The sequence below is a fragment of the Heterodontus francisci genome, chromosome 23 (genome assembly GCF_036365525.1).
Source record: "Heterodontus francisci isolate sHetFra1 chromosome 23, sHetFra1.hap1, whole genome shotgun sequence".
NCBI lineage: Eukaryota > Metazoa > Chordata > Chondrichthyes > Heterodontiformes > Heterodontidae > Heterodontus > Heterodontus francisci.
The window spans coordinates 3,091,778-3,108,983 of NC_090393.1; the positions used below are offsets into that span (position 1 = coordinate 3,091,778).

The 17,206-nt window shown below is 42.5% G+C and overlaps 1 protein-coding gene across 9 annotated transcripts in view; it reads left to right on the plus strand.

Moving 5' to 3' along the window:
* The window catches only part of LOC137382533 (M-phase phosphoprotein 9), a 129,695-nt gene that overhangs the window by 95,830 nt on the left and 16,659 nt on the right, over positions 1 to 17,206 (plus strand). For 6 of the 9 annotated variants that reach the window (XM_068054537.1, XM_068054531.1, XM_068054532.1 and 3 more), the window contains one exon: positions 9,966 to 10,052. The exons of 1 other annotated variant lie outside the window; for it this stretch is intronic. In XM_068054537.1, coding sequence (XP_067910638.1) covers positions 9,966 to 10,052 — 87 coding nt within the window. Of the gene's footprint in view, positions 1 to 2,781; positions 2,907 to 9,604; positions 9,914 to 9,965; positions 10,053 to 17,206 lie in introns of those variants that run through there. 2 more of the 9 variants (XM_068054538.1, XM_068054540.1) reach the window with 2 other exon arrangements.

The window sequence follows — 17,206 nt, forward strand, 5'->3', positions numbered from 1 at the left end:
AGGGGATTTTAATTACCACAATATTAACTAGGATAGTTTTAGTGTGAAAGGAATTGAGGGAGCAGAATTCTTGATGTGCATTCAGGAGAGCTTTTTTGCCCAGCATGTAGCAAGTCCAACAAGAGAGGGTATAGTTTTGGACTTGGTTTTAGGAAATGAAGATGGGCAGGTGGAAGGGGTGGCAGGGGGAGAGCATTTTGGTGGTAGTGATCATAATTCAGTCAGTTTTAACATAATTATGGAAAAGGACAGAGATAGAACAGGAGTTAGAGTTCTCAATTGGGGCAAAGCCAATTTTACTAAACTGAGGAGTGATTTAGCGAAAGTGGACTGGAAACAGCTACTTGAAGGTAAATCAGTGTCAGAACAGTGGGAGGCATTCAAAGGGGAGATTCAAGGGGTTCAGAGTCAACATGTTCCCACGAAGAAAAAGGGTGAGGTGGCCAAATCTAAAGCCCATGGATGTCCAGGAGACTACAGGGTAAGATGAGGCAGAAAAGGAAAGCTGATGTCAGACACCGAGAACTCAATGCTACAGAAAGCTGAGATGAATATAGAAAGTGGAGGGGTGAGATCAAAAAGGAAATTAGGAAAGCAAAGAGCATGAAAGAATATTGGCAAGTAAAATCAAGCAGAACCCAAAGATGTCTTATCAATACATTGAGTAAGAGGATAACTAAGGAGAGAGTAGGCCCCATAAAAGACCAAAAAGGTAACCAATGTGTAGAAGCGGAAGATATTGGTATTGTTCTTAATGAATACTTTGCGTCTATCTTCACAAAAGAGGGGGACAATGCAGATATTGTAGTTAAGGAGGAAGAGTGTGAAGTATTGGATGTGATAAACATAGGGAGAGAGGAAGTATTAATGGGATTAGCATCCTTGAAAGTTGATAAACCACCAGGGTCAGATGAAATGTATCCTAGGCTGTTAAAAGAAGCAAGAGAGGAAATAACAGAAGGTCTGACCATCATTTTCCAGTCCTCACTGGATACAGCTGTGATGCCGGAAGATTGGTGAATTGCTAACATTGTACCTCTGTTTAAAAAGAAAGTGAAGGATAGACCGAATAATCACAGGCCAGTCAGTCTAAGCTCAATAGTAAGCAAATTATTGGATTCTATTCTGTGGGACAGGATAAACTGTCACTTAGAAAAGCACAGGTTAATCAAGGATAGTCAGAATGGATTTGTTAAGGGAAGATCTTGTTTGAAACTTGATCAAATTTTTTGAAGAAGTAACAAGGAAGATAGATGAGGGTAGTGCAGTTGATGTGGTCTACGTGGATTTTAGCAAGGCTTTTGACCAGGTTCCACATGGCAGACTGGTTTAAAAAAATAAAATCCCATGGGATCTAGGGAAATGCAGCAAGGTGGATACAAATTGGCTCAGTGGCAGGAAACAAAGAGTAATTGTTCATGGTTGTTTTAAGACTGGTGGGCTGTTTCCAGTGGCATTCGTCGAGTTCAGTACTGGGTCCCCTGCTTTTTGTGGTGTATATTAACGATTTGGCCTAAATGTAGGGGGCATGATCAAGAAGTTTGCGGATGGCACAAAGCTTGGCCGTGTGGTAGATAGCAAGGAGGATAGCTGCAGGAAGATATTGGTGGTCTGGCCAGATGAGCAGAAAAGTGGGAAATGGAATCCAACTTGGCGAAGTGTGAGGTGATGCATTTGGGGAGGTCAAATAAGGCAAAGGAATACTTGATTAATGGGAAAATACTGAAGTGTAGAGGAAGTAAGGGACCTTGGAGTGAATGTCCACAGATCCCTGAAGGTAGCAGGACAGGTCGATAAGGTGGTTAAGAAGGCATATGGAATCCTTTCCTTTATTAGCCAAGGTATATAATATAAGAGCAGGGAGGTTATGCTGGAACTTATGCTGGAACTGTATAATTCATTAGTTAGGCCACAACTTGAGTACTGCGTGCAGTTCTGGTCACCTCATTACAGAAAGGATGTAATTGCACTAGAGAGGGTATAGTGGAGATTTACGAAGATGTTGCCAGGACTGGAAAAATGCAGCTATGAGGAAAGATTGGAAAGGCAAGGGCTGTTCTCCTTGGAACAGAGAAGGCTGAGGGGAGATCTGATTGAAACGTACAAAATTGTGAGTGGCCTGGATAGAGTGGAGGTGAAGGGTCTATTCCCCTTAGCAGAGAGGTCAGTGACGAGGGGGCATGTATTTAAAGTGATTGGTAGAAAAATTAGAGGGGAGATGAGGAAAAACCTTTTCACCCAGAAGGTGGTAGGGGGTCTGGAACTCAGTCTGTCTGAAAGGGTAGTTGAGGCAGAGATCCTCAACTCATTCAAAAGGAGTCTGGATATGCACCTCAAATGCTGTAAGCTGTAGGGCTACGGACCAAGTGCTGGAAGGTGAGATTAGAGTAGGTGGATCGTTTTTCGGCTGGTACAGACATGATGGGCCAAGTAGCCTCTTTCTGTGCCTTAAACTTTCTGTGATTTCTATCCCTCTGTTCTGAAATCCTTTCTTTAATTATGACCCTATGACTCTAATTAGTTTTAGAGGACCTCTTATCTCATGTCCGTAAACTATTTCAAAAGGACTAAAACCTGTAGACTCATTAGGTGAATCCTTAGTGGCAAACAAAAGAAAATCTAGCTTTTTATCCCAGTTGTGGGGATATTCATGACAGTATGCCCTCGTTGTTTTAAGGATCTGATGGTACCTTTCTAAAGCTCCCTGTGTCTGTGGCTGTTACGCTGAAGACTTTAACTGTGTTATACCCAAATTACCCATAATTTCTTGAAAAATTTCAGACATAAAATTGGAACCTTGATCTGACTGAATTTCAATCGATAATCCATGTCGAGTGAAGAATTGGATTAACTTCTCTACCACTACCTTATCAGAAATTGTTCAAGGGAATGGCCCCTCAGAATTGAGTAGCCATATCCATGATAGTGAGTATATATTGGTGTCCCACCTTTGTCTTCGGAAAGGTCCTACACAGTCTACCAATATCCTACTAAATGGTTTCCCAATAACTGGTATGGGAATTAGAGGTGTCAGTTTTCTGGCAGGTTGTGGTTTTCCCACAATCTCGCACATGTGGCATGTTTTACAAAACTGCACCACGTCCTTGGAAAGACCTGTCCAGTAATAATGTTGACTTGTATGTAATTTGGTCTTCCGGATCCCCACATGTCCCGCTATAGGAATTTCATACGTTAATCTTAATAATTCCTGGCGATACTTAACCGGTACCACTATCCACTTAACAACTGTCCATTCTTTATCTGCAGGCCTGTGAGGATGTCTACACTTCCTCATCTGACCCCCATCTTTAATATAATAGCCTTCTGGAACTCCTTTTGCCTCCGTTTCTGTTGGAGCTGATTGTGCCACTTTATTTAACTCTGGATCAGCTTACTGAGCTGTGATCAGAGAAGACTTACTAACCATTTTCTTTGGATTGTCTAAACCCCCAAAGAAAATTTCAGATATTCGGCTATCTGTCTCTGATGCCAATTTTATCTCCGACAATGGAACTTGTTTAACCATTGCTTGGGTTACTACACATGAAGGAAAAATTCCTGGAACCTTTTCCTGCAACTGTTCTGTCTCCTTAACTTCACTTAGCTTCTCCTGTAGAGAAACCACAACTTTTGCTTCTGCCAAATCATTCCCCAGGAGTAGATCAACTCCATCTACAGGCAAACTATGGACAACTCCTACAGTTACTGTTCCTGACATTAAGTCACATTGTAGGTGCACCTGATACAAAGGTACTGGTATATACTTCCTGCCCAATATTATTCACTAAAACGTTAGCATTCAGTGTGCTCTCTGATGGAAATGTTATGCCTTTCCCCAGCAAAAGAGTTTGGGTAGCTCCTGTATCCCTAAGTATAACTATAGGTTTGCCTGCCTCACTTGAGGGATAAGGAGTTACTTTTCCTTTCGACAAGAATTCCCTATAACTCTCAGGTATCTTATTCTCAACCCCTACACTCACATTGGTTTTTGTATTCGGCTTTACAGCTGCCATCAAAGCTACAGCCTGATCTGCTATACTCTCCGGTCAGAGCCCCTTTCTCTGCATTGACTTTGTGTACCCCAATAAGTCCCATGGATTTATCTTGCAGCCTCCAGCATTCTGCACTAAGATGTCCTACCTTGTGACGATGGAAACACTTAGGCTTGCGGGCCTCAGTTCCATCCTCAGCATCTTCCTTTCTGGCCAGAGGAGGAGATCCCAGGGCATTCCCAGCTGTCCCCGGCTACTTGCCCTCCTTGCACTCTCCCACTTTCTATCCTTGTTGGGTTTGTAGGGGTGACTGACAAAGGGTTTGGGCTTATATGCAAGCTCATAATCATCAGCAATTTCCACTGTTGCCTGGCCATTGAAACCTTCTGTTCTCTACATCAGTTCTTACCAATGGAGGGAGTGAATATTTAAATTCTTCCAGGCAGCACAGTGGCGCAGTGGTTAGCACTGCAGCCTCACAGCTCCAGTGACCCGGGTTCAGTTCTGGATCTGCCTGTGACTGCGTGGGTTTCTGCCGGGTGCTCCGGTTTCCTCCCACAGCCAAAGACTTGCAGATTGATAGGTAAATTGGCCATTGTAAATTGCCCCTGGTGTAGATAGGAAAATGGTGGGCATGTGATGGGGAATATGGGATTAATGTAGGATTAGTATAAATGGGTAGTTGTTGGTCGGCACAGACTCGGTGGGCCGAAGGGCCTGTTTCAGTGCTGTATCTCTCTATGACTCTGAGAATTAGTTCCCTAAGGTTCTTATACATGGCTTCTATCTTTAGTGCCCGTATCCAACGATCAAAATTAATGTGCTTTACCGTCTCAAATTCTATATAGGTCTGCCCAGCCAATCTCTGGAGGTTCTGAAATTTCTGTCAGTTAGCTTGGATGCAGCGAGCTTGTATGCAGCGAGAATAGCTTTTTTTGCCATATCATAATCTGCAGAAGCCTCCTCAAAAAGCATGGCATAAACTTCATGAGCTCTGCCCATCAACTTCCTTTTGCGTAAGCAGTGTCCTGCTTTCCTTTGGCCATTTCATTTGTTTGGCTATCTTTTCAAAAGAAATGAAAAATGCATCAATATCCCTATCCTCGAACCTAGGGAGAGCTTGTATAAATTTAAACAGCTTTTCGCTGAGTCTTGGGCTGGAGTCAGATTCTTTCTCTCCAGAATCTTCACTGATGTCAAGACCAATCCGTTGTCTTAAGTCCATCCGTTGTCTTAAGTCCATCCGTTGTCTTAAGTCCATCCGTTGTCTTAAGTCCATCCGTTGTCTTAAGTCCATCCGTTGTCTTAAGTCCATCCTTTTTAATTTGAAATCCTTTCCTTCTTTCTCTTTGTAATCTCTTTTTCCTTTTCCTTTTCAAACTCAAGCTTCTTCATTGTCAATTCTCTTTCAAGCTCAAGTTTTTACAATTCTTTTTCCTCCTTTTGCTGTTCAAACTTAAGTTTTTCTATTTCCTGTTCCTGCTCAAGTTTTTTCATTTGTAACTGAATTTTAGTTAATTCAATTGCACTACCCTCTGGTTTACTTCTTCCAATTCCAAATGTTGTGCTATTACTTCAATCATATCTGCTTTTTTCGCTCCTGGTTTTAATTCAACTCCAATTACGCTACCCCAATTAGCTTAACGTCAGTTAAGTTCCGCAAGTCACTCAGGGATACATCCTCCTTCCCCAGAAAAGTCTGAAACTGCTAAAGACATTCTGGTGGTGTAGACTTTATTACACAAGAAACCTGGTTCTTTTATTTTCCGTTTTTCAATTATAATTACCCCATTTACAATTGAATGTTGTTGGCGTTGGGTTAATCCTGATAAGCATCCCCAATTAATATGTTATGACCGAGGCGGGAAGAGTGCACTGCTAATTCAGTCCCACTTCTCCACAGGTCACAACATATATTTAAGTTTTCTCACTTATCAAAACAGTCAATCATATATTCTATTTTTCCCCAGAATGAAGCACACCAACCAGGTTTCTTCAATAAACAACAAATTATCAGTTTATTATAAACCAAGTTTAACCAATACTGAGGTAAAAAAGACACAAATTTAAATATTAAAGCCCCTTATCTATCCTAGTCCTCATATACGCACACACATACATATACATACATACATATATATATATATATATATAGGGAAAAATAAAAGGGATTTTTATTTACAGCTGTGGCAAAGAAATAGAAAGAGTAAGAGAAAAAAAAAACACTTAGGCTGACAAGACCGTTTGGAAAGATGTCTTTTGTGTTGGTTTGGTGTCCCAAATGTGAGCATAGGAACGTAGGAGCAGGAGTAAGCTATTCAGCCAATCGAGCCTGCGGCTCCATTCAATACGATCATGGCTGATCTTCCACTTCAATGCCTTTTTCCCACACTACCCTCATATCCCCTTAGGTCATTTGTATTTAGAAATCTGTCAATCTCTGCTTTAAACATACTCAATAACTGAGCTTCCACAGCCTTCTGGGGTAGAGAATTCCAAAGATTCACAACCCTCTGAGTAAAGAAATTTCTCCTCATCTCGGTCCTAAGTGGCTTCACCCTTATTTTGAAATTGTGTCCCCTGGTTCTAGACTCGCCAACCAGGGGAAACATCTTAGCTGCATCTACCCTGTCTATCCCTTTAAGTATTTTGTAGGTTTCAATGAGATCACCTCTCATTCTTCAAAACTCTAGAGAATACAGGCCCAGTCTCCCCAATCTCTCTTCATAGGACAGTCGTGCCATCCTGCAAACAAGTCTGGTGAACTTCTGTTGCACTCCCTCTATGGCAAGAATATCTTCCTCTAAGGTAAGGGGACCAAAACTGCACACACTACTCCAGGTGCGGTCTAACCAAGGTTCTATACAATTGAAGCAAGACTTCACTACTCTTGTACTCAAATCCTCTTGTGATAAAGGCTAACATACCATTAGCCTTCTTAATTGCTGCTGCAACTGCATGTTAGCTTTCAGTGACTTACTGACAAGGATACCCAGGTCCCTTTTGTACATCTACTTTTTCTAATCTCTTACCATTTAAGAAATACTCTGCACATCTATTCATCCTACCAAAGTGGATAACCTCACATTTTTCCACATTATATTCCATCTGTCATGTTCTTGCCCACTCGCTAAGTCTGTCCAAATCCCCTTGAAACCGTTTTGCATCTTCCTCAGAACACACATTCCCACCTAGTTTTGTGTCATCCGCAAACTTGGAAATATTACATTTGGTCCCCGCATCCAAATCATTGATATATATTGTGAACAGCTGGGACCCCAGCACTGATCCCTGCGGTACTCCACTAGTCTCAGCCTGTCAATGCGAGAATGACCCGTTTATTCCTACTCTCTGCTTTCTGCCTATTAACCAATCCTTAATCCATGCCAGTATATTACCTCCTATCCCATGTGCTTTAATTTTGCTAACCAGTCTCCTGTGGGGGACTTTATCAGAAGCCTTCTGAAAATACAAGTATACCGCTTCCACCAACTCCCCTTTATCAATTCTGTTAGTAACGTCCTCAAAAAACTTGCAACAGGTTCGTCAAACATGATTTCCCATTCATAAATCCATGTTGACTAGGCCCAATCAGATCATTATTATCCAAGTGTCCATTTATCACATCCTTTAGAATAGATTCTAGCATTTTCCCAACGACTGATGTAAAGCTAATTAGGTCTATAATTCCCTGTTTTCTCTCTCCCTCCCTTCTTAAATAGTGGGGTGACATTTGCGACCTTCCAATCTGCAGGAACCACTCCAGAATCTATAGAATTTTGGAAGAGGATCACCAATGCATCGACTATCTCCATAGCTACCTCTTTCAACACTCTGGGATGTAGAATATCAGGACTTGGGGACTTATCAACCTTCAGACCCATTAATTTCTCCAATACAAACTTCTTACTAATACTAATTTCCTTCAATTCTTCATTCCCCCTAATCGCTTGGACCTCTGATTCTAGGAGATTACTTGTATCTTCCTCAGTGAAGACAGACTCAAAATAATCTTTTAACTTCTCTGCCATTTCTCTATTCTCCATTAAAAATTCTCCTGGCTCTGCCTGTAATGGACCCACATTTGTCTTAGTCAAACATTTCCTTTTTATGTACCTATAGAAGCTATTACAGGCCGTTTTTATATCTTTTGCTAGCTTACATTCATATTCTGTTCTCCCTTTCTTAATCAGTTTCTTTGTCCTCCTTTGCTGTGTTCTAAACTCCTCCCAATCCTCAGGCTTGCTGCTATTTCTGGCAACTTTTTCAACTTTTTCTTTTAATCTTATACAATCCTTAACTTGCTTTGTTATCCACAGTTGACTGTCTTTACTTTAGGGATTTTTGTGCCTTGAAGGAATGTATAGTTGCTGTAAACTGAAATATTTTTTAAAGACTATCCATTGTCTATGTACTGTCATAACTTTTAATATATTTTCCCAATCTACCTCAGCCAATTTGCGCCTCATCCCTTCATAATTTCCTTTGTTCAAATTTAACACCCTGGCTTCAGATTGAACTACCTCACTTTCAAACATAATGTAAAATTCTATCATATTATGGTCACTTATTCCTAAAGGTTCTTTTACAACAAGATTATTAATTAGCCCTTTCTCATTACATGATACTAGATCTAAAATAGCCCGTTCTCTAGTCGGTTCCTCAACATACTGCTCTAGAAAGCCATCCCGAACACAACAGAAACTTGTCCTCTACAGCATTAGTGCTCATTAGGTTTACCAAGTCTATATGCAGATTGAAGTCACCCATGATTACTGTATTACCCATGCTACATGCTTCTCTAATCTCCTGATTAATGTCATGCCCCACACTACCACTACTGTTTGGCCTATAAACAACTCCTACCAATGTTTGCTGCCCCTTGCTGTTTCTTAGCTCCACCCAAACAGATTCCACATTTTGTTCTTCCGATCTGAGATCCTCCCTTATTAATGTACTGATCCCATCCCATATCAGCGCAACATGGCCTCCTTTTTGCCTGTTCTTCCTAAATGTCGAATATGCTTGTTTATTCATTTCCCAGTCTTGGTCACCCTGTAGCCATGTTTCCATTATGGCAATTAGATCATACCCACTTACCTTTGTCTGTGCCTTTCAATCATCTACCTTGTTGCGAATGCTACCTGTACTCGGGTAGCGTGCCCTTAAATTTGTCGTCTTGACATCCTACATTCTAAGTCTAGCTGATGCTCGCCTTTGTTTCGCCTGCCTTCTAATGTCGCTTGCCACTTTTCTACCTCCTGTTACCAGCTTTACTTCCTTCCAATTTGAACTACCCCTCAGGTTCCCATCCCCTTGACAAGCTAGTTTAAACCCTCCCCAACAGCACGAGCAAATCTCCCTGCAAAGATGTTGGTTCTGGTTCTGTTAAGGTGTAGCCCTCCATCTTGTACAGGTCCCACCTGCCCCCGAACCGGTCCCAATGCCTCAGAAATCTGATGCCCTCCCTCCTACACGAATTCTCCAGCCACGTGATCAATCCTCCTATTCCTATGCTCACTAGCATGTGGCTCTGGGAGGAATGCTGAGATTACTGCTTTGGAGGTCCTGCTTTTTAATTTTCTTCCTAACTCCCTAAAATCTGCTTTCAGGATCTCATCCCTCTTCCTACCCGTGTCATTGGTACCAATGTGGACTATGACCTCTGACTGTTCACCCTCCCCAGAAGGATGTCCTACAGCCACTCCGTGACATCTTTGACCCTGGCACCAGGGACGCAACACGCCATCTTGGAGTCACTTTTACTGCCGCAGAAATGCCTGTCTGATCCCCTGACTATCGAATCCCTATCACTATTGCGAATAGGCGGCTTTCATTAGGATCTTCCCAGACAGTTCCTTCCAGGCGGTGTTGAAGATCAGTTTGGGTAGGCTTTCCAAGAGATGCAGAAACAGGAGGTTTCAGTTATGTTTTACAGCAGAAATGTAGCAGTAAAGGTTTATTCAAATACAGGAGGAATCAGCAAACACGCTTGATGCAGGATTTCTCTTGAAGAAAAAAATGCTGAGCTGGCTGGATCATCTTCTGTTCTACTGGCAGGTGAGAAGCAAACTTGCTTATTTTTAAACAGCTTAAATTGAACCTAAAACCTTTTCCAAAAACAAGCCTCGTGACAGCCATAAATCTTGGCATGCTATTTCTTTGTAAATATCTATCCAAGGCAAAAAGAACCCCTGCTGAGTTGTTTTTAAAAAAAAAATAGATGCCTTCCAGTAAGACTTGTTTACTAGTCAAACCTTTTGGTACTGTTCAAAAAAAAAAAAGACAAAGTTCAGCCATATCTTTAAGATTCCAGATGAATCAGTGTCCATAATTAAAATATAAGTCCTTAACACACATTTTGCAAAAGAAATAGAAGCAATCTCGTAACACTACATCTGTCCCTATTCCAAGAGCTCAGTGACCATCAGGCAACTACCGTCTACATACAGATTTGTGACTAAAGACCTCCAGGTTCACTGCACTGTCTCTGACACCACTCATCCATGCCATAAGGTTTTTGGTGTCCCTAGTGAAGACACGCGCAGTCCTCTAATGTGACTCCCCAAACCCTGTTCACCATCTACAAGGAGCAAGTCAGCAGTGTGATGGAATACTCTCCACTTGCTTGGATTAGTCAGGCTCCAACAACACTCGGGAAGCTCGATGCTAACCAGGAGAAAGCGGCCCCCTTGATCACCCCATTCACCATGTTCAAAATTCATTCCCTCCACCACCGGTGCACAGTGGCAGCAGTGTGTACCATATACAAGATGCACTGCAGCAACTCGCCATGCCTTCTTCGACAGCACCTTCCAAACCCATGACCTCTATCACCTAGAAGGACAAGGGAAGTAGACACATGAGAACACCACCATCTGCAGGTTCCCCTCTAAGCCACACAGCATCCCAACTTGGAACTATATTGTCATTCCTTCAGTGTCTCTGGATCAAAATCGTGGAATTCTCTTCCTAACAACAGCATGGGAGTACCTGAACTAGATGGACTGCAGCGGTTCGAGAAGGCAGCTTACCACAACCATCTCAAGGGCAATTAGATGTGGGAAGCAGATGCTGGCCCTGCCAGCAGCACCCATATACCATGAAGCAATAGTTCAGTTTCTGGTCAGTGGTAACGGTGGTAAAGGAACTGAGGGATTGAGGGCAGATATACATAAATCATGAAAAGAAGTAAGTTAATAAGGCTACGTTACAATGAAGCACTGGGGTTCATTTCTCGAGATACAGAATTGAAAAGTAGAAAAATTATGTTGACCTTGGAAGTACTGTCAACAGTCCTGGTCTCCATATTATAGAGGCACTGGAGAAGGTGCAAAAATTAGTTACTAGAAGGATAACAAAACTGAGAGATTATGCCTTTCAGGAAAAATATAATAGGATGGTGCTTCTTACTCTAGAAAAGATAGGTGTCTTAAGATTATGAAAGGGTTTGATGGGGTAGACGTAGAGGAGATGTTTCATAGGAACAGAGGAAGATAGGAACAGGAGTAGGCCATTCAGCCCCTCGAGCCTGTCCTGCCATTCAATGAGATTATGGCTGATCCACAGCCTAACTCCATATACCTGCCTTTGGCCCATATCCCTTAATATCTTTGCTTAACAAAAATCTATCTATCTCAGATTTAAAATTTACAACTGTTCTAGTTTCAACTGCTGTTTGTGGGAGAGAGTTCCAAACCTCTACCACCCTTTGCATGAAGAAGTGCTTCCTAACATCTCTCCTGAACGGTCTGGTCCTAATTTTTAGACTATGACCCCTAGTTTTAGAATCTCCAACCAGTGGAAATAGTTTATCTTTATCTAGCCTGTCTTTTCCTGTTAATATCTTGAAGACTTCAATCAGATCGCCCCTTAACCTTCTAAATTCTAGCGAAAACCGGCCTAATTTATGTAATCTCTCCTCATAATTTAACCCCTGTAGTCCAGTTATCATGCTTGTAAACCTACGTTGCACTCCCTCCAAGGCCAATATATCCTTCCTAAGGTGTGGTGCCCAGAACTGCTCACAGTACTCCAAGTGGGGTCGAACCAGGGTTTTGTACAGCTGCAGCATAACCTCTGTGTCTTTATACTCCAATCCTCTAGATATAAAGGCTAGCGTTCCATTAGCTTTTTTGATTATTTTCTGCACTTGTTCGTGGTATTTTAAAGATCTATGCACCTGAACCCCCAAGTCTCTTTGGACATCCACTGTACTTAACCTCTTCCCATTTAGAAAGTACCCTGTTCTATCCGTTTTTGGTCCAGAATGGATCATCTCACACTTGCCCACATTGAAATCCATCTGCCACAGTTTTGCCCACTCACCCAGTCTGTCAATATCTCTTTGCAATTTTATGCTATCATCTAGACTGTCTACAATGCTACCTAACTTTGTATCATCAGCAAATTTGGATATATGATTACTATGCCATCATCCAAGTCGTTAATGAATGATGTGAATAATTGAGGCCCCAACACAGATCCCTGTGGGACACCACTAGTCACATCCTGCCAATCGGAGTACTTACCCATTATCCCCACTCTCTGTCGCCTACCACTCAACCAACTTCCTAACCATGTCAATAATTTGCCCTCAACTCCATGGGCTTCTACCTTAGTTAACAGTCTGTTATGTGGGACTTTATCAAATGCCTTCTGGAAGTCCATATAAATAACATCCATAGACATTCCCCTGTCCACTACCTTAGTCACATGTTCAAAAAATTCAATGAGATTTGTCAGGCATGACCTTCCCATCATGAATCTGTGTTAGCTGTCCCTGATTAACTGAAATTTTTCGAGGTGTTCAGTCACCCTATCCTTGATTATAGACTCCAGCAACTTGTCCACCACAGATGTCAGGCTAACTGGTCTGTTAATTTCCTTGGTTCCCCCTTTCACCCTTCTTAAAAAGTGGAGTGACATGTGCAACTTTCCAATCCAGAGGGACCACTGCTGAATCTAGGGAACTCTGAAAGATTATAGTTAGGGCATCTACAATGTGCTCTCCTACTTCCTTTAACACCCTCGGGTGGAAACCGTCAGGTCCTGGGGATTTCTCACTCTTTAGTTCCATTATTTTCCTTGTTACTGATGTTTTACTTATGTTAATTGTATTAAGTCCCTGTCCCCTATCGCTGTTAATTTTTCCGGGACTTCCAGCAAGTTATCCTCCTTTTCAACTGTAAATACTGAGGCAAAGTAATTCCAAAGAACAGTACAGCACAGGAACAGGCCATTCGGCCCTCCAAGCCTGCGCCGATCTTGATGCCTGTCTAAACTAAAACCTTCTGCACTTCCGGGGTCCGTATCCCTCTATTCCTATCCTATTCATGTATTTGTCAAGATGCCTCTTAAACGTCGCTATCGTACCTGCTTTCACCACCTCCCCCGGCAGCAAGTACCTGGCACTCACCACCCTCTGTGTAAAGAACTTGCATGTCTGCCATTTCCCCATAATCAATGACAATATCTGCAGTTTCAGTTTTTAGTGGGCCTACATTGCTCTTGACCACCCGCTTTCCCTTTATGTAACTATAAAATTTCTTACTGATTTTGATGTCCCTTGCAGGATTCCTTTCATTTATTTTAGTAGCTCTTATAAGCTGCTTTGTGACCCTTTGCTGGTCTTTGTATCGATCCAATTTGACCGGATCTGTGCTGCGTTTTGCATTTTTGTAAGCGCTTTTTGTTTTATGCTATCCCTCATCTCTTAGTTGTCCATGGTTGTTTTTCCTGTGAAGTGGAGCTTTTTCCTCTCAGGGATATATATACTCGCTCTGTATTTCGTTAAATGTTTCTTTAAATATTCTCCACTGTTCTTCAGTCGTTTGACCCATTAACAGATCTACCCAGTTTACCGTGGACAGTCTCTGTCTCATCCTGGTAAAGTCAGCCTTACCAAGTCTAAAATTCTAGTAGCTGATTCGTGCTTTTCACTTTCAAACGCTACCTTGAATTCGATCATGTTGTGATCGCTATTTGACAAATGTACACGCACAGTTAGGCTACTAATTAAATTTGGCTCATTACTCATAACTAAATCTAATATTGCCTGTCCCCTTGTTACATCTAGGACATATTGCTGTAGGAACTATCCCAGACACATTCCAGAAATTCACTACCTTTCTGACAGGTGCTAGTCTGCCTCTCCCAATCTATGTGTAAGTTAAAATCCCCCATTAATACTACTCTGCCTTAGTTACACACTTGCCTAATATGTGCATTTATACAATCTAACACCTCAGAACTGCTACTAGGGGGTCTATACACAACATCTATTACAGTTTTAGATCCTTTTCTGTTCTTTAATTCCACCCATAAGGTCTCCACTGGATGCTTTCCCCTCAGTATATCCTCCCTCACCAATGAGGTGATATTATTTCTAATCAGTGAGGCTACTCACCCCCCTGCCATTTTCCCTGTCCCTCCTGTAAACTTTATAACCAGGTATATTTAGTTCCCAGTCCCGACCATCCTGCCAGCCAACGTCTCCGCAATGGCCACACCAATCATAATCTTGCATCTGAATTTGCGCCTGCAGCTCATCTAGTTTATTCCTTACACTCCGTGCATTTGTATATAGAACTCTTATTTGGGCGATACCCCCTAACCTGTCCATCAGCACTGATGCTTTATTCGCCTGTTTATTATTTCTGTCTTCTGATTTAACCAGTATACTTCTTGCAGTTTGGTAACAATCAGCCTCACCACTAACCTGCACTCCTGCCTTCTCCTTTAACTTCCTGTTTTTCCATGCAACTGAACCCTAGTTATACGATTCGCCAGGACTCTGGTCCCAGCATGATTCACACTTCTCTCTATTGAATTCCATTTGCCACTTGACTGCCTATTCTGCTGGCCATCTATGTTCTGTTGCAATAAAAACAAGAAATGCTGGAACCACTCAGCAGGTCTGTTTTTTATTTCAGATTTCCAGCATCCGCAGTATTTTGCTTTTATGTTCTGTTGCAGTTGATTTGTTTCATCCTCACTGTTTGCCACTCCTCCAAGTTTGGTATCATGGCAAATTGTGAAATGTTACTTTCTCTTCCAATATCTAAGGTATTTATATATCAAAAAAAGCAATGGTCCTAGCACTGACCCATGGGGAACAACACTGATATATCTTTGTGCAGTCGATAGCTTTCTTCTTCATCAACCACAAGGCCAATTTTTGTATCGTATGCAAACCCCTTAATCATTCAAGTCCAGATCATGATGTATACCACAAAAAGCAAGGGACCTAGTACTGAGCCCTGTGAAACCCCGCTTGAATAGCCTTTCAGTCGCAAAACCACCCTTCGACCATTACCCTTTGCTTCCTGCCTCTGAGCAAGTTTTGGATCCAACTTGCCACTTTGCCTTGGATCCCATGGGCATTTACGTTCGTGACCAGTCTGTCATGTGGAACCTTATCAAAGTCTAACCAAAATCCACATAGACTACATCAAATGTACTCCCTCATCAACCCTCCTTGTTAGTTGCACATGTTGATTATTTTATGGCCTTGCAATTACAGGTAAGCCGTTGTACAGGTAGAGCCTAGATTCCTCACATCATCCTACAAACAGCTGCTTGGCAAACTGTTCCAGGCAGAGCCAGTGGGAGCAGCCAAGCAGAAATCTGAAACAATGCTCTGATATTGACAGGCAGAGAGAGAGAGGACAAAGAGAGGGGGTGGAATTTTGGTTGTGAAACCCAGGACTGGGATGTTCTGGCCCCGATGCAAATGGCCTTCGGCAGGTGGGGGGGGGGGGGGGGGGCGGGAGTAGGGGGGTGTGGTGCGCACCTTCGCTGATTGTGTGACTGTTATGGCCAGGTGGGTGATGGCATGGCTGGTTTCCACTGCTCATCCTCCCAACAGACTACAGCAGGCGTTTTTGTTAGTAGTGTTTTAACCTCTTGTGTTTTACTTGCCAATTAAACAGACAGTGACAGGTTTGCTTGTAGGTTTAAAACAGCAGGTTAAATATTTATTAAACAATACTCGTTCCCCGAAAATGCTCACAACAGCACCCACAATCACATCCACTCTCACACTGCACTTTCAAGAGAAGATAGATGGAAAAGTACAGGGTAAGAGGTGTTCAGAGTTCAAGTTGTAAAAGTCTATTGTTTCAGGAATAACCCTGTGGGATCCCCTCGGGAGGTGAATTTTAAAGTTGCAGGTCTTTGCTGCTTGTCTGGTAATCGTTGAGCCGTTGCAGTCTCCTGGTGGTTCACTTTGGGTTGAAGACGGTGCTAATGTCTCACATCAATTTACTCTGTCATAAACCAGAAAGTGCTGGAAATATTCAGCAACTCTGGCAGGATCAGTTGAGAGAGAAACAGAGTTAATGTTTCAGTTTGATGACCTTTCATTACCACTGGAAAAGGTTAGAGATTGATCAAGTTTCAAGGCAGCATTTGACCAAGAATTATTTTCAAAAGGCACTTTCTTTTGTCTGCTCTATCTAGCTTCCAACTTTCCTCAGCAGGGTTCAACTGTATTGGCTGGAACTAATCTCTCTGTCTCTCTCTCCCTCTCTCTCTCTCTTCTCTCTCTCTCTGTCTCTCTCTGTCTCTCTCTGTCTCTCTGTCTCTCTGTCTCTGTCTCTGTCTCTGTCTCTGTCTCTGTCTCTGTCTCTCTCTCTGTCTCTCTCTCTGTCTCTGTCTCTCTCTCTGTCTCTCTCTCTGTCTCTCTCTCTGTTCTCTCTCTGTCTCTCTCTCTGTCTCTCTCTCTGTCTCTCTCTCTGTCTCTCTCTCTGTCTCTCTCTCTGTCTCTCTCTCTGTCTCTCTCTCTCTCTGTCTCTCTGTCTCTCTGTCTCTCTGTCTCTCTGTCTCTGCTCTCTGTCTCTGTCTCTGTCTCTGTCTCTGTCTCTGTCTCTGTCTCTCTCTGTTCTCTGTCTCTTCTCTGTCTCTCTCTCTGTCTCTCTCTCTTCTCTCTCTCTCTCTCTCTCTCTCTTCTCTTCTCTCTCTCCTCTCTCTCTCTCTGTCCCTCTCCTCTCTCTCTCTCTCTCTCACTCTCTCTCTCTCCTGTCTCTCTCTCTGTCTCTCTCTCTCTCTCGTCTCTCTCTTCTCTCTGTCTCTCTGATCTCTCTGTCTCTCTGTCTCTCTCTCGTCTCTCTGTCTGTCTCTGTCTCTGTCTCTGTCTCTTCTGTCCTCTGTCTCTGTCTCTGTCTTGTCTCTGTCTCTCTCTCTGTCTCTCTCTCTGTCTCTCTCTCTGTCTA